This window comes from Euprymna scolopes, chromosome 27 (genome assembly GCF_053919585.1).
Source record: "Euprymna scolopes isolate OS-2025 chromosome 27, ASM5391958v1, whole genome shotgun sequence".
In the NCBI taxonomy this organism is placed as follows: domain Eukaryota; kingdom Metazoa; phylum Mollusca; class Cephalopoda; order Sepiida; family Sepiolidae; genus Euprymna; species Euprymna scolopes.
The window spans coordinates 105,859,402-105,884,944 of record NC_136508.1 but is presented as its reverse complement, the minus strand read 5'-3'; the positions used below and the strand labels follow the sequence as shown (position 1 = coordinate 105,884,944).

The 25,543-nt window shown below is 28.5% G+C and overlaps 1 protein-coding gene across 1 annotated transcript; it reads left to right on the top strand.

Moving 5' to 3' along the window:
- The first annotated feature begins 1,032 nt into the window (after window positions 1–1,032).
- On the top strand, window positions 1,033–25,332 carry LOC145249043 (uncharacterized). The gene is made up of 2 exons (XM_080110900.1): window positions 1,033–1,354; window positions 20,803–25,332. Exon 2 carries the CDS (start codon window positions 21,134–21,136, stop codon window positions 22,184–22,186), a length of 1,053 nt encoding a protein of 350 aa, XP_079967026.1. The 5' UTR covers window positions 1,033–1,354; window positions 20,803–21,133; the 3' UTR covers window positions 22,187–25,332.
- Window positions 25,333–25,543: the final 211 nt, after the last annotated feature.

The window sequence follows — 25,543 nt, the reverse complement described above, 5'->3', positions numbered from 1 at the left end:
ACGCTAAGACAAAACCGTTCATCGATACAACGCAAATGAACACAGTAAATACACACGACAACTTCAAAACCCATTCAGTTTTGTAATATAACAGTATCATATCATAAAGATTTTCGGCGCTTCTACACTGTTGGGACGAAATTTCGGAAATCGTAACACTTAATTTTACATGAAAACATTGGTATCTACATATTCCTCATATCTTAAAGCTTTAATCCAAAAATTACGAACATCGATAAAGTAGAAAATTTTTTATTAAAGAAAATAAAACACAGAATTTGATGAAAACGATCGTAAGTCACCGTGTAATGAAAGAGTGGCCAACGAGAACAGAATAAGGCAAAGAGAGGAGTAACTGCTCAAGTGGGCTTTATTGAACTAAATCCTCACATGAGGAGTCCATGAGAGAAGCGTGCGTACCACGAGGAGATTCTCGAAAAAGGAGGAATCAGGGTAAAGGGAGGGGGCCTGTACAGGAAGTAGGAAAGGGAGATAATCAACGGAAGCTGATGGGAGAGTTCATCTAATTTCACCACACACCGGAAAGTTTTTTAAAAAAAGTAATTTTTCGTTTTGATTTAAACAAGATAGCAACAATTTTTCACCAACTAACACGATTGAAGTTGCTTTTTATTTGTTTTAAATAATTTCGTAATATTCGGATGATTTCGACTGAATAATTTGGAAACAACCATTATTGTAAATTATTAGAATTGACAAAAAAAAAACAAAAAAAAAACAAGTAGTTGAAACCATTGTTTTGTTTTGGTTTTTTTTTGTTTTTTTTTATTTCAAAACTCTATTTATCGACTACTCGTACAAAACCTCATCCCAATTATGTGGAAGCGGCGATTTTCTTATATTTTTTTTTTTAAATTAGATTGAATTGTAAATAGGAACCGAATGTATGTTATATTCCTATGTCAAAATATTTTCTCTGTTAATTATTTCTATAAATTCTAATAAAATAACGTCACTTTCTTATGCGTTGACCAACATTTTTGCATATTTTACAAAACAAAACAAATCAAATTCAAGACAAACTGATATGACAAAGTGGGGGTCAGTCAACCGACAAAATGAACTTTTATCATTAGTATGTTATTTTGTTTTTCCCCCACTAAACTATAAAAATATTGCTAGAAATTAAATAATAATTTATTTTATAATATTCACTGAAAACATCGACCGTTTCGCAATGGTGCATTTAAATTAGATGCACTTTAATTTTCTGCGAAGTTGCTTTTCCGGTCGCCATCTTAAATTGAGACTCCCCTTCATAAAATTTGTCTCATTTTAATTAACAAATCTTTTAATCGTTTCTTTTTGCTGGAAATAATTTGCCAGTCAAATGGTGAGTATTAGATAAATTTACTTACTTTTGTTTTTGTTTATTTTTATTTAAACCCAACTCGAAACAATTATGATTCCTTCTTTTTTTTTTAAATAGAAATCAGTCAACGTCTCCAACCCAAGAACGAAAAATTGAATTATATATATATATATATATATATATATATATATATATATATATATATATATATATATATATATATATATATATATATATATATACTAGCAAAAGTACTCTGCGTTGACTGGGTTCAAAAACAGTCTACAGAAAATGGACTTTGATTTATGAAAGTATGATAGGTTATGAAACGGAAGGGTTGTAAAGAGATAGCTTCGAATTTGGGGGTATCAAAACCAAAGAAAAATATTGTGAAAGTAAAAATAAAATAGATAAACCCCATAATTTATTATACCATACCTGTTCACACTGATGAAACACTTATCACAATATTCTGTGGATCTATATTAAAAAATCCTTGTTAAACTTTGTGGCATATTTCCATTCTATGAAGGTCAGGCGCGAAGGAACACCCCATAATTTTATTATACCATATTTCTTCAAACTGAAACATAATCATCAAAGTATACTTACGCAGATAGATATGAAAAGTCTTTATTAAAGTTTGTGCCTATTTCTATTCTATGGAGGCCAGGCACGGCAGACCCCATAATTTTATTATACCATCCCTATTTAAGTTAAAACATACTTATCAAAGTATTATTATGTACATCGGGTTTGTATTACTGTACACATAGATTCGAAAAAGTTGTCAAAAAACAAATATATAACAAATAAATGTTATCAAAGGCAAAATAAGTTACTTTTCTACTTAACTGTATATATTTTTCCTGTTTTTATTCAATGTAACATGCTTATTCAACTCGAAAAGCATACAGTGTTTACCGATGTATTGGAAAATTCAAAATGGCGCCCGACACTCTCTTAAACATGGTAAGTTCAGGAAAAGATGTTATAAATAATAAACTAGACAAAATACTGTTAGAAATTTGCTCATTATATGTTACCGTGACATAAGTTGACATATATTCGGTATTTTTTTTAATAGTATTTTGTCTAGTTTATTATTTACTAGCAGGGGTACCCGGCGTTGCTCGGATGTTTCGAGTGGTAAGTGGTACGGTGAAAAAGTAAAGGAACGGGTACTGGTCGCGGTATTTTAAATCGTATTTCTAAGATTAAAGTTTAATGTTATTTTCGTGCTGTAATAACGTTATTATTTAAAAAGCCATCCGGGGTCGATAACTATTGTTGTAATGGAAAGAAAGAAAAAAAAAGTTTCATTCAATACACAAAACTAAAAACACATAGAAATGTATAAAGTTTGGAAATTATTTCAATATTCAGTTTAGGAAAATGCTATTAAAAAAGAAAAAGCCGATAAAAGTGAGACATAAACAGTAAAAGTTATATAAAAAAAGAAAGATATTAATAAATGTTTAGTAATGTATTTTATTTCAATATTCATAAACATTAACGTTGTCATTTCAAAAGAGTAAAAAAAAAGTTTTATAAAGTCGATAGAAGTGATTAAAAGTGAGATATTAGTAATGTGTAGTACTGTATGTTATTTCAATATTCATAAACAGTGAAACAATGTCGATAAAAAGTTGTTACTATGGCAACTAAAACATGTCCTTAGAAAGAAAGAAAGAAAAAAAGAACGAAAGGAAATAGCAAAACGGAAGTTGTATTTGTGAAAGTAAGTTTGGTGCGTTTCACGTAAATGTCAATCCAGGTTTTCATAAAACTCTAACCACGCGGGTTATAACGCAATCGAAGTAATGTAATTGTGAATACAATTCCAGGTAACGGATTGTGTTCTGTTTTAATATAATTTTATTATAATAAATGCTTTATAAATTGTGTTTATATTTTATGCTAACCAATGGCAAAGTAAGCGTGGTTCGTTTCAGCGTAAGTCCAGTCCAGTTTTTAGATAAATTATAACCGGTGGTCGGTTTTAAATGTCTCCTGTGAACGGTCTGGAACGGTGTAATTATAATAAATGCTTTATAAATTGTGTTTATGTTTTATGCTAACCAATGGCAAAGTAAGCGTGGTTTGTTTCAGCGTAAGTCCAGTCCTGTTTTTTAGATAAATTCTAACCGGTGGTCAGTTTTAAATGTCTCCTGTGAACGGTCTGGAACGGTGTAAGTGAGTGGCGGTGGTAGGATGAATTTGTTAGAGAGAGTATACTTTACTACTTCCATTAAATCTAAACGATTTTTACAGTGGACTATCACCAGACAAAATATAGGAAACTCTGATCAGCAAGATACTGGACAGGTAATAAGCCTATAACATACGACTGATGTCGTGATTCAGTTTGTGAATGATACGGCTGCACCAAATGTATACAGGTGCAGTCCTATAAAGGTCAAGGTCGAAGGGGAAAAAATGAGTTCATTTTATTTATATAGATAACACCTTTTCCCAACTTACCATGTTAAAGAGAGTGTCGGGCGCCATTTTGAATTTTCCAATACATCGGTAAACACTGCATGTTTTTCGAGCTGAATAAACATGTTACATTGAATAAAAAAAAAAAATGTATCCAGTTAGGAAGAAAAGTAACTTATCTTGCCTTTGATAATATTTATTTGTTATATATTTGTTTTTTGACAACTTTTTCGAATCTATGTGTACAGTAATACAAACCCTGTACATCTATATCAAAAACACTTGTAAACGTTGTTTTTTTATTTAAATTTTTTTTTATTTCCATACTTTGTGGACCAGACGCGTACGCAGACCCCACAATTTTAATGAATCATGATTATGCCAGATCAAACATACCCATTCCTGTGTCTCGATACATCTTCTATCATTATATGTGATCGGTTTTCTATAATAGTGACCCATATAGGAGCCTACCTATTCGTGACCAGACACACCCTCAGACGTTCAGCTTTATATTATAGATATCAGACATATGGTATAAACAAAAGTAAAGAATTATATTTAGAAAAAGTTAATAAATAAGTACCTTTATAAAAAGCGGTTCCATAGTTTGTTTTCTTTTTAATATCTTATCGCTTAAATATAATCCCGTAAATGATATTCCTTAAACCTCACTTATAGCTAATTTTGCCTTCTATAAATCCTATCGTATTTAAGATAAAAAATGTCATTCTTATTGTCTCATTTTACTAATGAGGTTAAAAGGTTATAACAGACATTGAAGCGATAATATATTACATGGTATAAACAAAAGTAACAAATCATATTTAGAAAAAGTTAATAAATAATTATAGAAAAGTTTTTTTTAATATCTTATCGCGTAAATATAATTCTGTAAATGAGTTTGTCATAATCTTTAAAACTTAAAAAGCTAACTTTCCCTTCTATAAATCCTATCCTGTTTCCACCTTAAAACATCATTATACAATAGTTTTCCTTTTTTTCCACTTGACATTATATTATCACTTGCCTCGAAAAGAATTCCCTAGTTATGTGCAAAATGAATGTCGATGCTCAAAAGTGAATAAAGATTTTGACCGCCCCCTTTACTTAAAAATTCACCAAAAATCAGAAAATTAAAATAATTTAATGAAATTTGCAGTATTTATCAAATAATGATCACGAAATATAATGAACCCATTATTTTTATTTAAATCTTCGTAGGAATGTATTATTTTATTTAAACAAAAGTTATGGTTTTCAGTAGTAAAAAATACATGAATTTATTTTTGATTTTTTTATAAAATTAAAGCATCGTTAATTATAACAAAAAAAATCTTTACAGATACATTATGAAAAAAAGCCTTTAAATCCGTATTAATGAATTCGACATAAATTGGAGAAAAATTAATTTCTGAAACTATTGATGTTATTGAATTAATCATTGTTTATTTAATATTTTCACACTCAAAAAATTATAATTGCAAAAAAAATTTCTACTTTTTTTATTAATTACATGCTCTGTATTATTTTTACATGTAAGATTCTAATATTTTCTTTGCTTGCATGAATGTGAAACTTTTGAGATTTTAAAAAATTAATGTAAAAGCAGAAACATAGAAAGAAAACTAAAGTAAAAAATGGTAAAAATGATACAAGCATCTACGCAATGAATGTACAGATGCACGGCTGGAGAAAACAGAGAGAAACCCTTCTAATCTTAATAATAATAATAATAATCTTAATAATAATAATAATCTTAATAATAATAATAATAATAATAATAATCTTAATAATAATGATAATAATAATAATGATAATAATAATAATAATAATCTTAATAATAATAATAATCTTAATAATAATAATAATAATAATAGTAATAATAATGATCTTAATGATAATAATCTTAATAATAATAATAATAATCTTAATAATGATTATCATTGACATTATTACTATTGTTAGCGTTATTTTACATTTATTATTATTATTATTATTATTATTATTATTATTATTATTTTGTCACCCATCATCATTAACATCATGACTTTTCAACAGCCTTATAATTACTAATAAGCTAAGATTTTCTCATGCTTAAAACTTTATAATCCTCACTCCCCCACCATTTTAATATTGACATCAAATTGCAATACTCTGAAGAAAGAATTGTTTCGGTCTGTCTAGACAATATCCGGTTAAAGTAATATAAATTTTCACATGCTGACCTTTTTTTAGCCTGATCTTAATTTTTTTAAAATTAGTCTGAAATCACCTTTTTTAATAAAAAAAGATTAATTTTTAAAAAATTAGTCTGAAATCACCTTTTTTAATTAAAAAAGATTAATTTTTTAAAAATTAGTCTGAAATCACCTTTTTTAATTAAAAAAGATTAATTTTTTAAAAATTAGTCTGAAATCACCTTTTTTAATTAAAAAAGATTAATTTTTAAAAAATTAGTCTGAAATCACCTTTTTTAATTAAAAAAGATTAATTTTTAAAAAATTAGTCTGAAATCACCTTTTTTTAATTAAAAAAGGTTAATTTTTAAAAAATTAACCTTTTTTAATCAAGCGATTTATTTCTTGATCCCATTTGACTGGAGATCAACTTTTCTTTTGACTACTTTTCGACAGCCTTATAATTATTAATAAGGTAAGATTTTGCGATGTTAAAAACTTTCTAATCCTCACTCCCCACCATTTTAATATTAACATCGAATTGCAATACCTGATAAGGTGTTGGGTAATACAATAATTAATACAAATTTTCAAATGCTGACCTCTTTTTTCAGCCTGGTGTTAATATTTTTTTAAAAATTAATCTGAAATCTTATTAAGATTTATTTATTGATCAGGAGATCAACTTTTTTTGGACTACTCCACTGTCCAAAAAACAATTTCCATATCAACTGCTTTGAAAACTGACTATTACCATTACACTTGATTTAATTTTGAACTTCATTCTCTCTAAAGAATTATTTTTTCCTTTCTGATTACTTTGAGAGAATCTTCATGCAAGCTGAAATATTATGTGTGGTTTGTTTTTTATTATTTTACACATCCAATATTTTTTTTTCACTTGTTTTCTTGGTAATTTAAGATTAACTTAATGCATTAGCCAGCAAATTTTAGATTTGCTACAAATATAATTTGATGATTTCTTTCTGTCCTCTGTTGAGAAGAATAGCCAGAACAGCATTCTTTGAAACTCTGCAGGATAAGGCCTTTGTAAATTGCTTTTGAGTATTAAGTCGAATAACAAATTTTGATTGTAAATTTCAACATACAGTTTTAATTTTCTTTTTCTCATATATATATATATATATATATATATATATATATATATGTGTGTGTGTGTGTGTGTGTGTGTGTGTGTGTATAATCATCCCGACATATACTAGTGGATGAATAACAAACACAATTAGTATCTGAAAGAATTATAGTCATACTTCCATAGTTATGGCACAACCAATAATATATATTTTATATATTCCTTCATCTAACTGAAGAAAAGATGTTCCAATAGGTCACGTTTGATGGGGTTGATATGTTTATAGGAGGAGATACGTGTGTTTAAATGTAAATGTCTGGTCGTGCTTCCTATGTAAGAGTTACTACACTTGGTCTACTACTCTTAAATATTTACTAGAAATGTTTCAAGCACTATATATATATATATATATATATATATATATATATATATATATATATAACAACTGTACTAGGGATGATTTTGACATTGGAAGCTGTTGCAAATACTTATTTTTGTTATTACATACCTTCAGTTCAAATATAATGTAACTGCTTACAAAAAAGTGATCCAGATAACCACATCCGTACTGTTACTTAAAACATCAAAGTAAACACATTACATAATTTTAAAGAAAATTCAGTCTTTTTATATTTTTAATAAATGGTGTGTTATAAATCCTGATTTTTTTCTTTTAATTCTACAACCAAATTTAGTAAAAAAAATGGATAAAAAATTATTTGATACTATTCTAGTTATTTTGCATTTTTTCATAAATTACTTTAGAATTGTCACTTGATATGGACCGTTATTCTTTAGAGTGTTATCGCATTTAAACAAATTTTTCATCTCACTTGTCTTTTGTGTAGCAACAAATAATTACATTGTTTCCAAACAATAAAAATCTAGCAATTTTTCTGTTTATTACTTAAATTTTCTGCAAAATGTAAACCATCTACTAAAGAAACTCATTTAAAGGACTTACTGATCAGCAAACATGCTAAATAAAAAAAAACCTTATCCATGTAAACGGTCAGCATCATAAAAGCTGAATATATGTATACAAATATGTAAACCTTCAGCATCATAAAATCTGAATATATGTATACAAATATGTAGATCTTCATCATCATAAAACCTGAATATTTGTATGCAAATATGTAAATCTTCAGCATTATAAAATCTGAATATATGTATACATATATGTACACCTTCAACATCATAAAATCTGAATATATGAATACAAATATGTAGACATTCAGCATCACAAAATCTGAATATATGTATTCAAATATGAAAACCGTCAACATCATAAAATCTGAATATATGTATGCAAATATGTTGACCTTCAGCATCATCAAATCTGAATATATTTATACAAATATGTAGACCTTCAGCATCATAAAATCTGAATATATGTATGCAAATATGTAAACCTTCAGCATCAGAAAATCTGAATATATGTATACAAATATGTTAACCTTCAACATCATAAAATCTTAATATATGTATGTAAATATGTTGACCTTCAGCATCATAAAATCTGAATATATGTATGTAAATATGTAGACCTTCAGCATCATAAAATCTTAATATATGTATACAAATATTTAAACATTCAAGATCATAAAATCTGAATATATGTATACAAATATGTTGACCTTCAGCATCATAAAATCTGAATATATGTATACAAATATGTTAACCTTCAGCATCATAAAATCTGAATATATGTATGTCATTATGTAGACCTTCAGCATCATAAAATCTAAATATATGTATGCGAATATGTAAAACTTCAGCATCATAAAATCTGAATATATGTATGCAAATATGTTGACCTTCAGCATCATAAAATCTGAATATATGTATGCAAATATGTTGACCTTAATTATCATAAAATCTGAATATATGTATGCAAATATGTTGACTTTCATCATCATAAAATCTGAATATATGTATGCAAATATGTTGACCTTAATTATCATAAATTCTGAATATATTTATACAAAAATGTTGACCTTCAACATCAAACAATCTGAATATATGTATTCAAATATGAAAACCTTCATCATCATAAAATCTGACTATATCTTTGCAAATATGTTTACCTTCAGCATCATACAATCTGAATATATGTATGCAAATATGTAGACCTTCAGCATCATAAAATCTGAATATATGTATGCAAATATGTAAACCTTCAGCATCATAAACTCTGTCTATATGTATGAAAATATGTAAACCTCCATCATCATAAAATCTGAATATATGTATACAAATATGTAAACATTTAACATCATAAAATCTGAATAAATGTATGGAATTATGTAAAGCTTCAGCATCATAAAATCTGAATATATGTATACAAATATGTTAACCTTCAACATCATAAAATCTGAATATATGTATGTAAATATGTTGACCTTCAGCATCATAAAATCTGAATATATGTATGCAAATATGTAAACATTTAACATCATAAAATCTGAATAAATGTATGGAATTATGTAAAGCTTCAACATCATAAAATCTGAATATATGTATACAAATATGTTAACCTTCAACATCATAAAATCTTAATATATGTATGTAAATATGTTGACCTTCAGCATCATAAAATCTGAATATATGTATGTAAACATGTAGACCTTCAGCATCATAAAATCTTAATATATGTAAACAAATATTTAAACCTTCAAGATCATAAAATCTTAATATATGTATACAAATATGTAAACCTTCAGCATCATAAAATCTGAATATATGTATACAAATATGTTAATCTTCAGCATCATAAAATCTGAATATATGTATAAAAATATGTTGTCCTTACGCATCATGAAATCTGAATATATGTATGTCATTATGTAGACCTTCAGCATCATAAAATCTTAATATATGTATGCGAATATGTAAAACTTCAGCATCATAAAATCTTAATATATGTATGCAAATATGCTGACCTTAATTATCATAAATTCTGAATATATTTATACAAAAATGTTGACCTTCAACATAAAAAAATCTGAATATATGTATTCAAATATGAAACCTTCATCATCATAAAATCTGACTATATCTTTGCAAATATGTTGACCTTCAGCATCATACAATCTGAATATATGTATGCAAATATATAAACCTTCAGCATCATAAACTCTGAATATATGTATGAAAATATGTAAACCTCAATCATCATATAATCTGAATATATGTATACAAATATGTAAACTTTAACATCATAAAATCTGAATAAATGTATGGAATTATGTAAAGCTTCAGCATCATAAAATCTGAATATATGTATACAAATATGTAAACCTTCAGCATCATAAAATCTGAATATATGTATACAAATATGTAAATCTTCACCATAATTAAATCTGAATATATGTATACAAATATGTAAACCTTAAGCATCATAAAATCTTAATATATGTCTGTAAATATGCTGACTTTCAGCATCATAAAATCTGAATATGCGTATGCAAATACGTAAAACTTCAACAACATAAAATCTGAATATATGTATACAAATATGAAAACCTTCAGTATCATAAAATCTGAATATATGTAAGCAAATATGTTGAACTTTAGCATCATAAAATCTTAATATATGTAAGCAAATATGTTGAACTTAAGCATCATAAAATCTTAATATATGTATGCAAATATGTTGAACTTTAGCATCATAAAATCTTAATATATGTATGCAAATATGTTGACCTTCAGCATCATAAAATCTGAATATATGTATGCAAATATGTAGACCTGCAGCATCATAAAATTTGAATATATGTATGCAAATATGTAGACATTCAGCATCACAAAATCTGAATATATGTATTCAAATATGAAAACCGTCAACATCATAAAATCTGAATATATGTATGCAAATATGTTGACCTTCAGCATCATCAAATCTGAATATATTTATACAAATATGTAGACCTTCAGCATCATAAAATCTGAATATATGTATGCAAATATGTAAACCTTCAGCATCAGAAAATCTGAATATATGTATACAAATATGTTAACCTTCAACATCATAAAATCTTAATATATGTATGTAAATATGTTGACCTTCAGCATCATAAAATCTGAATATATGTATGTAAATATGTAGACCTTCAGCATCATAAAATCTTAATATATGTATACAAATATTTAAACATTCAAGATCATAAAATCTGAATATATGTATACAAATATGTTGACCTTCAGCATCATAAAATCTGAATATATGTATACAAATATGTTAACCTTCAGCATCATAAAATCTGAATATATGTATGTCATTATGTAGACCTTCAGCATCATAAAATCTAAATATATGTATGCGAATATGTAAAACTTCAGCATCATAAAATCTGAATATATGTATGCAAATATGTTGACCTTCAGCATCATAAAATCTGAATATATGTATGCAAATATGTTGACCTTAATTATCATAAAATCTGAATATATGTATGCAAATATGTTGACTTTCATCATCATAAAATCTGAATACATGTATGCAAATATGTTGACCTTAATTATCATAAATTCTGAATATATTTATACAAAAATGTTGACCTTCAACATCAAACAATCTGAATATATGTATTCAAATATGAAAACCTTCATCATCATAAAATCTGACTATATCTTTGCAAATATGTTTACCTTCAGCATCATACAATCTGAATATATGTATGCAAATATGTAGACCTTCAGCATCATAAAATCTGAATATATGTATGCAAATATGTAAACCTTCAGCATCATAAACTCTGTATATATGTATGAAAATATGTAAACCTCCATCATCATAAAATCTGAATATATGTATACAAATATGTAAACATTTAACATCATAAAATCTGAATAAATGTATGGAATTATGTAAAGCTTCAGCATCATAAAATCTGAATATATGTATACAAATATGTTAACCTTCAACATCATAAAATCTGAATATATGTATGTAAATATGTTGACCTTCAGCATCATAAAATCTGAATATATGTATGCAAATATGTAAACATTTAACATCATAAAATCTGAATAAATGTATGGAATTATGTAAAGCTTCAACATCATAAAATCTGAATATATGTATACAAATATGTTAACCTTCAACATCATAAAATCTTAATATATGTATGTAAATATGTTGACCTTCAGCATCATAAAATCTGAATATATGTATGTAAACATGTAGACCTTCAGCATCATAAAATCTTAATATATGTAAACAAATATTTAAACCTTCAAGATCATAAAATCTTAATATATGTATACAAATATGTAAACCTTCAGCATCATAAAATCTGAATATATGTATACAAATATGTTAATCTTCAGCATCATAAAATCTGAATATATGTATAAAAATATGTTGTCCTTCAGCATCATGAAATCTGAATATATGTATGTCATTATGTAGACCTTCAGCATCATAGAATCTTAATATATGTATGCGAATATGTAAAACTTCAGCATCATAAAATCTTAATATATGTATGCAAATATGCTGACCTTAATTATCATAAATTCTGAATATATTTATACAAAAATGTTGACCTTCAACATAAAAAAATCTGAATATATGTATTCAAATATGAAACCTTCATCATCATAAAATCTGACTATATCTTTGCAAATATGTTGACCTTCAGCATCATACAATCTGAATATATGTATGCAAATATATAAACCTTCAGCATCATAAACTCTGAATATATGTATGAAAATATGTAAACCTCAATCATCATATAATCTGAATATATGTATACAAATATGTAAACTTTAACATCATAAAATCTGAATAAATGTATGGAATTATGTAAAGCTTCAGCATCATAAAATCTGAATATATGTATACAAATATGTAAACCTTCAGCATCATAAAATCTGAATATATGTATACAAATATGTAAATCTTCACCATAATTAAATCTGAATATATGTATACAAATATGTAAACCTTAAGCATCATAAAATCTTAATATATGTCTGTAAATATGCTGACTTTCAGCATCATAAAATCTGAATATGCGTATGCAAATACGTAAAACTTCAACAACATAAAATCTGAATATATGTATACAAATATGAAAACCTTCAGTATCATAAAATCTGAATATATGTAAGCAAATATGTTGAACTTTAGCATCATAAAATCTTAATATATGTATGCAAATATGTTGACCTTCAGCATCATAAAATCTTAATATATGTATGCAAATATGTTGAACTTTAGCATCATAAAATCTTAATATATGTATGCAAATATGTTGACCTTCAGCATCATAAAATCTGAATATATGTATGCAAATATGTAGACCTGCAGCATCATAAAATTTGAATATATGTATGCAAATATGTAGACCTGCAGCATCATAACATCTGAATATATGTATAACATATGTAAAACTTCAGCATCATAAAATCTGAATATATGTATGCAAATATGTTGCCCTTCAGCATCATCAAATCTGAATATATGTATTCAAATCTGTTGACCTTCAGCATCATAAAATCTGAATATATGTATGCAAATATGTTGACCTTCAGCATCATCAAATCTGAATATATGTATTCAAATATGTTGACTTTCATCATCATAAAATCTGACTATATCTTTGCAAATATGTTGACCTTCAGCATCATAAAATCTGAATATGTGTATACAAATATGTTGTCCTTCAACATCATTACATATGAATATATGTATGTCATTATGTAGACCTTCAACATCATAAAACCTGAATATATGTATGCAAATATGTAAACCTTCAGCATCATCAAATCTTAATACATGTATGTAAATATGTTGACCTTAATCATCATAAAATCTGAATATATGTATACAAAAATGTTGACCTTCATCATCATAAAATCTGAATATATGTATGCAAATATGTAAACCTTCAGCATCATAAAATCTGAATATATGTATGCAAATATGTTGACCTTTAGCATCATAAAATCGGAATATATGTATGCAGAAATGTTGACCTTCAACATCATAAAATCTGAATATATGTATGCAAATATGTTGACCTTTAGCATCATAAAATCGGAATAAATGTATGCAGAAATGTTGACTTTTAACATCATAAAATCTGAATATATGTATACAAATATGTAAAACGTAAACATCATAAAATCTGAATAAATGTATGAAAATATGTAAACGTTCAACCTCATGAAATCTGAATATATGTATAGAAATATGTTGGCTTCAGCATCACTAAATCTTAATATGGGTATAAAAATATTTAAATCTTCAGTATCAGTAAATCTGAATATATATATTCGAATATGTAGACCTTAATCATCGTAAAATCTTAATATATGTATGCAAATATGTTGACCTTCATCATCATAAAATCTTTATATATGTATGCAAATATGTTAACCTTCAGCATCATACAATCTGAATATATGTATGCAAATATGTACACCTTCAGCATCAAAAAATCTGAATATATGTATGCAAATATGTTGAGATTCCGCATCATAAAATCTGAATATATGTATGCAAATATGTTGACCTTCAGCATCATAAACTCTTAATATATGTATGCAAATTTGTTGGCCTTCAGCATCATAAAATCTATATATATGCATACAATTATGTTGACCTTGAGCATCATAAAATCTGAATATATGTATACAAATATGTAGACCTTCAGCATCATAAAATCTGAATATATGTATTCAAATATGTTGACATTCAGCATCATAAAATCTGAATATAGGTATACAAATATGTAGACCTTCAGCATCATAAAATATGAACATATGTATGCAAATATGTTGACCTTAAACATCATAAAATCTGAATATATGTATGCAAATATGTTGACCTTCAGCATCATAAAATCTGAATATGTGTATACAAATATGTTGTCCTTCAACATCATTACATATGAATATATGTATGTCATAATGTAGACCTTCAACATCATAAAACCTGAATATCTGTATGCAAATATGTAAACCTTCAGCATCATCAAATCTTAATATATGTATGTAAATATGTTGACCTGCAGCATAAAAAAATCTTAATATAGCCATAAAAATATGTTGACCTCCAGCATCATAAAATATGAATATATGTATGAAAATATGTACACTTTCATAATCATAAAATCTGAATATATGTATGCAATTATGTTGACCTGCAGCATCAAAAAATCTGAATATTTGTATGCAAATATGTAGACCTTCAGCATCATAAAATCTGAATATATGTATGCAAATATGTTGAGATTCAGCATCATAAAATCTGAATATAGTTATACAAATATGTAGAACGTCAGCATCATAAAATCTTAATATATGTATGGAAATATGTCGACCTTCACCATCATAAAATCTTAATATATGTATGCATATATGTAGACCTTCAGCATCATAAAATCTTAATATATGTATGCAAATATGTAGACTTTCAGCATCATAAAATCTTAATATATGTATGCAAATATGTTGACCTTACGCATCATAAAATCTGAATATATTTATGCAAATATGTTGACCTTCAGCATAAAAAAATTTTAATATATGTGTGCAAATAAGTAAACCTTCAGCATCATAAAATCTGAATATATGTATGCAAATATGTAGACCTTCAGCATTATAAAATCTGAATATTTTTATACCAATCTATTGACGTTCAGCATCATCAAATCTTAATATATGTATACAAATATGTAAACTTTCAACATCATAAAATCTGAATATATGTATTCGAATATGTAGACCTTAATCATCATAAAATCTGAATATATGTATACAAATATGTAAACCTTCAGCATCATAAAATCTTAATATATATATGCAAATATGTAGACCTTAAGCATCATAAAATCTGAATATATTTATGCAAATATGTAAACATTCATCATCATAAAATCTGAATATATGTATACAAATATGTAGACCTTCAGCATCATAACATCTTAATATATGTATGCAAATATGTAGACCTTCAGCATCATAAAATCTTAATATATGTATGCGAATATGTAGACCTTCAGCATCATAAAATTTTAATATATGTATACAATTATGTTGACCTTGAGCATCATAAAATCTGAATATATGTATGCAAATATGTTGACCTTCAGCATCATAAAATCTGAATATATGTATACAAATATGTAAATATGCAAATAGAAACTCCTTGAAACCGAATTCACCAACCCAACGTCTTTCAAATCAAGTCACAACAGCAAACTATTTTAACTCAATTCTATATACAGGCTACTAACGAGCTATTACGCCCCTCTAAAATGAACTAAATTATCATAATATCGCTTCTGGGCTATTGCAGTATTGTTCCTCAAATAAAACAATGTGGGAATTCCAAAATCTACCAGCCTAAAGAAAACATCTATTAGAGTAAAAGTAAGGGGTAGAGTTTTCTGGTTGTCAGAGTATGTACGTCGAGGGACAGAAGTGTTCGTAGGTCATCAGAGCACACAGGGTGCAACATTGCGGTGATTAGGCAGAGGTTTGAGACTGGTAAACAGTGCAGCATTTAATGTTTGTTCATGACAAAGTATCACTAATTTCTCTGTTGATGAAATAACATAAAATCTTTATTTATATTTTTTATCTTTATATTTTTCGTGTTTATTCCATGGTAATAGATATTAAAATTACTTATGACCATATGCCAATAACTAGAGGCAATTAATCACGTCTTAGTTAGACAGCTGTTTATATTCTGTGTTTATCTCAACATATATTCATCGAGAGTTTGTATTTCAAATTGAAATGCAATCATGTAGTCCAACACTCCTCCAACTTTTTGAAGAACCTGTTAAATGCTTGTTCTGTTGGCAGTCAGGATTCTTGAAGTAAGGTGTCTGTTATAGTAGATTTATAATGCAGAAGGATCTTATCGCTATTGGATTCGTGATATTATGGTCGACCTGCAGTTGTTAAAGAAGGAAATAGTAAAACTAGCAAAGTAGTAAATAGATTTATCAACAGACAATGGAGCGAAATTTCTTCTTCGAAAAGACAAAGAGAGGTAAGGATATCTTTACATTCAGGTGTGACGAATGACAATAGCAAAAGCACGTGAATATTGAGATATTTCGTTTTATGACGCGAGGGAGTGGCATGGCGTGCAACAGCTGATGAGTTTAATAGCAATAGAATTCAATATCTTGTTTCAGTGAATAAAATAATGATTTAAAATGCATAAGCTATTGCAGTCATGCTTTAGAAACAAAAATTATGCCAATAAATAAAGACAATTAATCACTTAGAAATAAATGTTTATCATCTGTGAATAGATCAACCGTGTATTCTTCGAATGTTTGTATGATAAATAGAAATGAAGAAAAGCACCCCAACTCTCCACAAACTATCGGAAGCACCTGTTTTTTAAATGCTGGTGTTGTTAGGATTCTTGTAGTTAAGTGTTTCTTTCTTATAAACAAATTGAGACAGGTAATCAATGCAAAAGGATTTGCTGTTAAAGAAGGAAGAAAAACAAGCAAAGTAGGAAATAGATTTATCAACAAACAATGGACAGAAATTTGTTTTTAAAAATAGGCAAAGAGAGGTAAGGATATGGTTACATTCGGTTGTGACGAATGACGATAGTAAAAGACGTGACAATAGATAGAGATATATTTATTTTTATGACACTACTGGGTGCCATGGGTGCGACAGCCGATGAGTTTTATACAGGAATAAAATGATTGCATATATATATTATATAGATAGAAATATATTTATTTTTATGACGCTACTGGGTGCCATAAGTGTGACAGCCGATGAGTTTTATACAGGAAAAAAACGATTGAAAAATGACAAAGCTGGACAGTCAGTTTTTACAACATTCATGAGTTGGGATTTTGACTATGGTTTGAGACACATCATGGCGTGTACCCGATCGAAAAAGCTTTGGACGATCAAGATTAACGGACAGCAACAAAGACAGCTCCGACAGAACGTATATGTGATCCTTAGTATGCAGTCACACCCACAGCCCAAACGACATATATGTGATGCATTCGAGCCTGTGTTTTTCTTGTTTTCCCGTGTTTATTTTGTTTTTTACTTGTGAAATCGTTCGCCCCCTTGACAGTGTGAGAGACTATGACGTTAAGGCCATTAGAAGATAAGACAATGAGGAAAAAAGCCATGGCATGCAGCATTTGCGATCAATCAAGCTGGGTAGCAATGCTCTTATAGTCATCATGCAAGAAACCTGACGAGAGTGAGGTAGTGAGCACTCGCATATTTATTTACGCCAATGCCAATATTTGAGGATTCTACTTCTCTCATTTTTCGGGACAAAGAGACACAATTAACAAAATGCAATTTATTGATTCAAAATCAATAGAATGTGATTGTATATTCAAAATCCATCTTTCTTTACTAATAGTAATCGCTTGAAAGATTCTTTTCCATTACATTTCAGTGTATAGTGTCATAATTACATGCAAAAACATCTTCATTCACATTGATATTTAATGATAGATTATTCACCCAGTTATCTTATCCTGATAATAGAATTTAAGGAGTTTAATCTTTTGTTTGTCATAACTTTGTTTGACTGTTATAGATTTTCAGTTTGTTCGTGTCTTTGATATTAGTTATTTTAATTATTTTGTTGTTAGATTAATTCTGAATGACAACAAGAAACTTGGACAACAAGTGCCCATACAGCAACACAAATAAAAACTTACTCATCATGAAAATGGCCATTTTGACTAAATATCCTCTCAGAATCTTTCATTGCATCTATTTTAAATAAGGATCTAAACCTAATTTGGTCTTCCACCATAAGCAGTACCTAAATAAAAACATCCCTTTCAGTTATGAGTTATACTGGACTGCATTTCAAAAACAAGAGAAAAACAAAAGTATAGTTTGCTTCTGTTAAGCCCAGCATCTTCCCTTATGTAGTCTCAGAATGAATTAATGCGTTTCACAGACACTTAGTAGTGAAACACATGCCTTTGCTCTTCCAGCGTTGTTAATAAATCTTCTTTTTAATTAATTGCTGGCAGAACATAACTTTTCACTTGCAGTTGTATATATATATATATATATATATATATATATATATATATATATATATATATACATATATATATGTGTGTGTGTGCATGTGTGTGTGCAGATCATTATATAATGATTAGATCACTCCGACAGATGTTGAAAAGCATTTAAAAATAACTCTTTAAATTTAATAGCATTTCTCGTGGTTAACGGAAGCCAAATGTATTAGCTCATCAAATGTATTAGCTCATTTAATGTATTAGCTCATCAATGAAGCCAGGGATGCCTTCTGTCGCCAGGTTCAAATCTATGGACTGGTGTTAATTGTGACACTGCACTGATGATTCCCGAAAGGATGAAACACTAGTGTCTGTGGGTATTTAATAATTATTTTAATAAATAATTATGTCAGCCCCTTTAAGAAATTAGTTTTTTTTTATCGTTGAGCACTTTCAGTTGAATTAAAGTCGGTCAATTTAGCTCTTATGAGCAGATCCTCATATAATGATTAGATCACTTTGACAGATGTAAAAAGCATTTATCAACTTATGTTAATCGTGACACTCTGCACTGATTATTCTCAGAAGGATGAAACACTAGTGTCTGTAGGTATTTTATAATCATAGTAAATAATCATATATATATATATATATATATATATATATATATATATATAACAATGTATATATATATAAACTATACATATAATTATTTACTATATTAATTACTTTTTAATAGCCATCTGCTAAGCTTCAAAGTTTTTTCATTACTCTGCTGTTTTTGTATATCCAATACAAAGTATAAATATATAACAACTATATGTTATTTTATATTTTATTATTATTACCTTTGGCTAGATTGAACTTCAACCTGATAATCTGAATTTTTAAGCTTTATACATGGGAATAATGTTCGCAAAATTGCAGCCTGTTTATCTTTGATATTACACTTGATACACTATGAATAATTTTGTTTATCTTTGATATTACACTTGATACACTATGAATAATTTTGTTTATCTTTGATATTACACTTGATACACTATGAATAATTTTGTTTATCTTTGATATTACACTTGATACACTTTGAATAATATGGATTTCAATCTTTTTCAAGGATTAATTCTGCATTTGGATATTTTCATATCCTATCTTTACTTTCTACATTCATTCCCCTTATCTATGTCCCTTAAAGACATCTCAATGTTTCTCTTGTATATGTTATTTAGCGAAATTATTGCTAACCAATATTAGTATTTTGCTAGAAATTTTCCTCTGAGGAGATGTACTTACATTGAAAACTACTGGATGAAAAGATATTTAATTAAATTGTATTTGATTCAAGCAATAAATTTTATTTAAAAAATAGATAATTTTAAATGAAATGTGAAATTATAAACAATAATCTCTCTCTCTCTCTCTCTCTCTATATATATATATATATATACGTATGTAACACAAACTCTGCTTCATTTCTTATTACCTGCAAGAAATCGTCTTTATCAAGCATCAGTGAAATATGAACTCAACATTCTCAGTTCATCCAATATTGGATTGGATGTAGTCTGCATTATTTACTGAGAAAATTAGTAATTGTACTAAAAATATTATGCCTTATTATTTAAACCACTATGCATAAAGATGTATATCTTATAAAACATGACGGTGCATTCAGAATATATTTTAATTGTTATAATTTTGCAAAATATGTATAAAATTTATTTTTAATTCTTCTTAATTTTGCAGAAATTTATCCATGAGAAAACCAAGTATCATTGGACTTGAATGGATTCACATTACTTTTCTGATTTGAAATATGGAAATATTTTTCAAATTTTCATTGATGCTATATGTATCTGAATTTCCTAAAGTGATAGAACATTTTTCGGAAAATCAAATGTGATGATGTAATATTGGACAAAACATTTTCGTCTCAACTGCATATTAGAACATTGACTTGAATGCTTGTATTCATTCAATAATTTTTTATTTAATTCATAAGTAATTTCGTTACTACCATAAAATATAATATGACAGGTATTTAATGAAATTGTGATAAAAATTAAAGATTTCAACAATGAACTATAAATCTGATACCGAAACTCGTTCATATCCCTGTGAAGTTTATGGCTCTATTTTTAGACAAAAACGCCATGCGGATATCCATACCCGAATCCATACTAAAGAGAAACCATATACTTGTGAAATTTGTGGCTCATCATTTACACGGAAACAAAACATGTTGGAACATAATAAAACACATACTGGAGAGAAACCATATTCTTGTAAAATTTGTGGCTCCTCCTTTACACGGAAACAAAACATGTTGGAACATAGGCGGACACATACTGGAGAGAAACCATATTCTTGTGACGTATGTGGCTCTTCTTTTACAAGGAAACAGCAATTGTTGTTTCATATGCGAACACATACTGGAGAGAAACCATATACTTGTGAAGTATGTGGCTCTTCCTTTACACATAAACAAAACATGCTAAAACATATGCGAACACATACCGGGGAGAAACCATACTCTTGCAAAGTATGTGGCTCTTTTCTAACAACGAAGCAACAATTGGTGCTACATATGCGAACACATACAGGAGAGAAACCATATTCTTGTGAAACATGTGGCGCTTCTTTTACACAAAAACTAAGTAAGTTGCGACATATGCAAACACATACTGGAGAGAAACCATATTCTTGTGAAATATGTGGCTCTTCTTTTTCACAGAAAGTTAATATGTTGAAACATATGCGAACACATACTGGAGAGAAACCATATTCTTGTGAAGTATGTGGCTCTTCTTTTATAACGAAACAGCAGTTGATGTTACATATTCGAATACATACTGGAGAGAAACCATATTCTTGTGAAACATGTGGCCATTCTTTTACACAGAAACATAATTTGTTGAAACATATGCGAACACATACTGGAGAGAAACCATATTCATGTGAAATTTGTGGCCTTTCTTTTACACAGAAACATCATACATTGCAGCATATGCGAACACATACAGGGGAAAAGCCATATTCTTGTGAAACGTGTGGCCATTCTTTTACAGAGAAACGAAATATGCTGAAACATATGAGAACACATACTACAGAGAAACCAAAAACATTGTGAAATTTCTGGATGTTCTCTTACACAGAAACACCCTTTAATGCAACATATGCGAACACAGGAGACCAAATAATCAAAATCGCATAATATTCGCTGCCCAAATAAGATTTCTTTTCTATGGCTAACCCACATAAGCTTTTACAAGGAATCGTGCACCTTCTCCAAGTGATGGTACCTCAAGTAATAGTACAAAGCTGGATACTCCACCAGACTAGATAAATTCTCGTCCTTGAATCCAGATAAATCAAAAGACCAAAATGAAAGTTATACTACAACATATAAAAAACCGTTAATTAGAGAGAAGAAAAATTGTATCTCATATAGAGATACATAGATACTTGAATGTTCGCTAAAACTTCTCTAAAAAACTGAGTAAAGAAACTGAGAACAATTTTTCTTCTAGAGTTTAAGTGTTAATCCCTTGATTTCTGAGAACGATTAAAAATCTAAAATAAAACAAACAAGTGAAAAACCTCATTTAAAAATGTGATCCACTCAGTCAGCTCCTTAAAATGTGATGCTGCATAAAGTCTTAAAGCAGCAAAAAAGAAAAAGTAAATGAGTGAAACATTTACTTTTCATGGACGATTTCAAACTCTATGCAGAGACAACAAAACAGTTTGTCTCCTTGAAAGAAACTGTAAAAATTTTCACATAGGATGTTTGCATGGAGTTGGGATTTAATGACGATTTTATTGAAGATCTAAGATCGATCCTGGTAAAGAATAAAACGTAACTGTGTATAAAGAAAAACAAAGAAAAAATAAGGCATAAGTTTTAACAAGAATTCACAGCATGCCCTATCAATATATTAATATCAATATACTAAAATCCGAATTACGCACCAAAAACAAAATAATTGCCATAAATGAGCTTGCAATCCTTGTCATATTGACTTGCCTCAATACAATATCAATAGGTTAGATACAAAGACCAGGAAACTCCTTACTTTACCAAGAATAATATATCGAAACCAATGTATGGATAGGATATTCCTATCACATAAAGAAGGTAGCCTTGGTCTCACTGAAATAAACCATGCATATCGAGCCACCATAGTAAGCATGGGGCCGTATATTAAAAGCTCAATAGATATGACAATGGAAATAGTGAAGGCAACCATGAACCTCTACCCCAACAAGCCTCAATCAAACAACTTTGGGTGTGTCATACTGGAAAATACTGCCGAGATATATGATGAATTAGCAACACGGATTGTAAGAAAAAGAACGAAATACATAGAAATCGAGATAGACACAAGAAAACAGGGATGAAGAAAGCATGAAAGAGCAGGAAAGTACTTGAGGGAGGGGTTAATCAGGAGTATATAGACAAGGATACTTTACTCCAATTGCTCTAGAATGGAAAACTTTCATTTGATAAGGAAAGACCTATTGTAGTCAGTCAAGATAAGGACTTGCATACAAGTAGATTTTTAAAGAATGGCCTACAAGCAAATGAGCAATGCAGGTTTTGCCCCTCAGCGATTAAGAGGCCAATAATCCACGTAATATGTTGATGGTAAATCCTATTGGCAGATGGTCTTTACACTGTCTGCCACAACAAAGTATGTAAATACATCCATTACAAAATATGTGGAGAGATGCAACTTCGAAGATTGTTGAGCATCTGGGAACATGCGATAACTTAAAATGGAAAGATGACAGGATTATATGACAAAGATATACAGGCAGTCAGATACATAAAACAAACCTGAAACAACTGTGCTAATCATCAATGTCACAGTTCCAAATGACTTTGGCCATAATAGAGCTGAACGGGAAAAACGGCATGGTTTCTTATAGTAATCAACATTATACCAGTTCTGATAGAAGCAACTGACCCAATGAAAAAATCTGAAGAAATACTTAGAAACAATCTGTGGAAGGCTAAGTTGGCATGAAATACAGATTGAAACCATAAAAGGATAGCGTCTATTCATAAAGCCCTCAAATAATAAATACAGATTGCAGCCATAAAGGGAGCAACATTTATTCTAAAAATAGTACTCGGATATAAAATCAAATCATAATGAAATCTTATGGAAAATTATGAGATTAATTTTTTTATAAACTTAGTGTTTTCAGTGTAAAAAATTAACTCTTCAGATCCCTATGGGTCTCTTATGGAAATCAAGTGTTAGACCCACAAAGGAGTTCCTAATTACTTTGAAGTAAAATGAAATAAAGAGATAAATTTTGTGAAGTTGTTCAGCTTTGCTTGCACACACTTGTGCAGATGGCAGGAAAATGTCAGATAATAACTTCAGAATATGCCGAGTTCTCCCAGGCAAAAGATAAACGTTACTCAATAGAACACCTGGTGGCCGAGGGTGGCGACCTGTAATGCTGCAGAATGTGATCTTAATGATTGAGCAGCTCATGAGCCAAATGCAAAGAAGCCATTGGCTTTCAACACTCCATTAAAAAGTCTGTATTTAAAAGCTAAAACTAAAACGATTAGCGTTTGTCATGCAATACTTTAATAAAGTAAATGTACTATACATTAAATTCATATCAAACATTGTTCAACTAAAATTAAAACAAATTAAAAAGTTAGCCATGCAATACTTCATTTGAAGTAAAATCATGTACTACACATTAAATCCATCATACCAAAAATCGTTCAACTAAAATGAAAACAAAATAAAAATATTCGAATGGATAAAACATAGTTAAAGGAAAAACTATCTACAATAAAACTCACCAAAAACCTATCATACCCAGAAGCAAGAAAGTTAGTTGACAGTTCTTTAATCACATCAACATATGCAAATATAAGCAAAACAATAACATAATAATAATATATAATTACTATGCTGGAAAACTATGAATGAAACAAGTTAAGTCTACACATATGCAAATATAAGGAGAAACCCAGGATCTACTATCTACTGTGTTAACGACTGTTATAATAAGGTTTATCAAAACTATTTTATTGGCATACAATTGTTTTTGTCTTCTTCATGCACACATTTGTATACTAAAAATTATGTAAAATTATCCAAAATATCGACACACCTAATATTCATGATGTAATAATTTGAATGTAAACTTTGCGTCAACCTTCTTCTGAATACCCCTCTGCTGAGATGGAGATATATGAATAAAGTTGATATCGTCTCTGAAAATGAGCGTACACGATTCTAAGTTGTTATTGTTTCAAATTCTTTGTTAATGACTTTGTATTTCGTTTACCCTCTATTTACTTTTAACGTTCAGCTTTTATTCCTGTTCTATAGTTTATAGATCTGCAGCATTCTGAAGCAATACTTAACGAATATTCAGTGGATCAACCAAGGTTGTTCGTCGGCTGGTAGGGTTTTGGTTTTCTGTGCTATTACCATGAGTTGTAATTTTT

Excerpts from the sequence above, each read along its gene's own strand:
- LOC145249043 (XM_080110900.1), top strand. The coding sequence starts at position 21,134 with ATGAACTATAAATCTGATACCGAAACTCGTTCATATCCCTGTGAAGTT.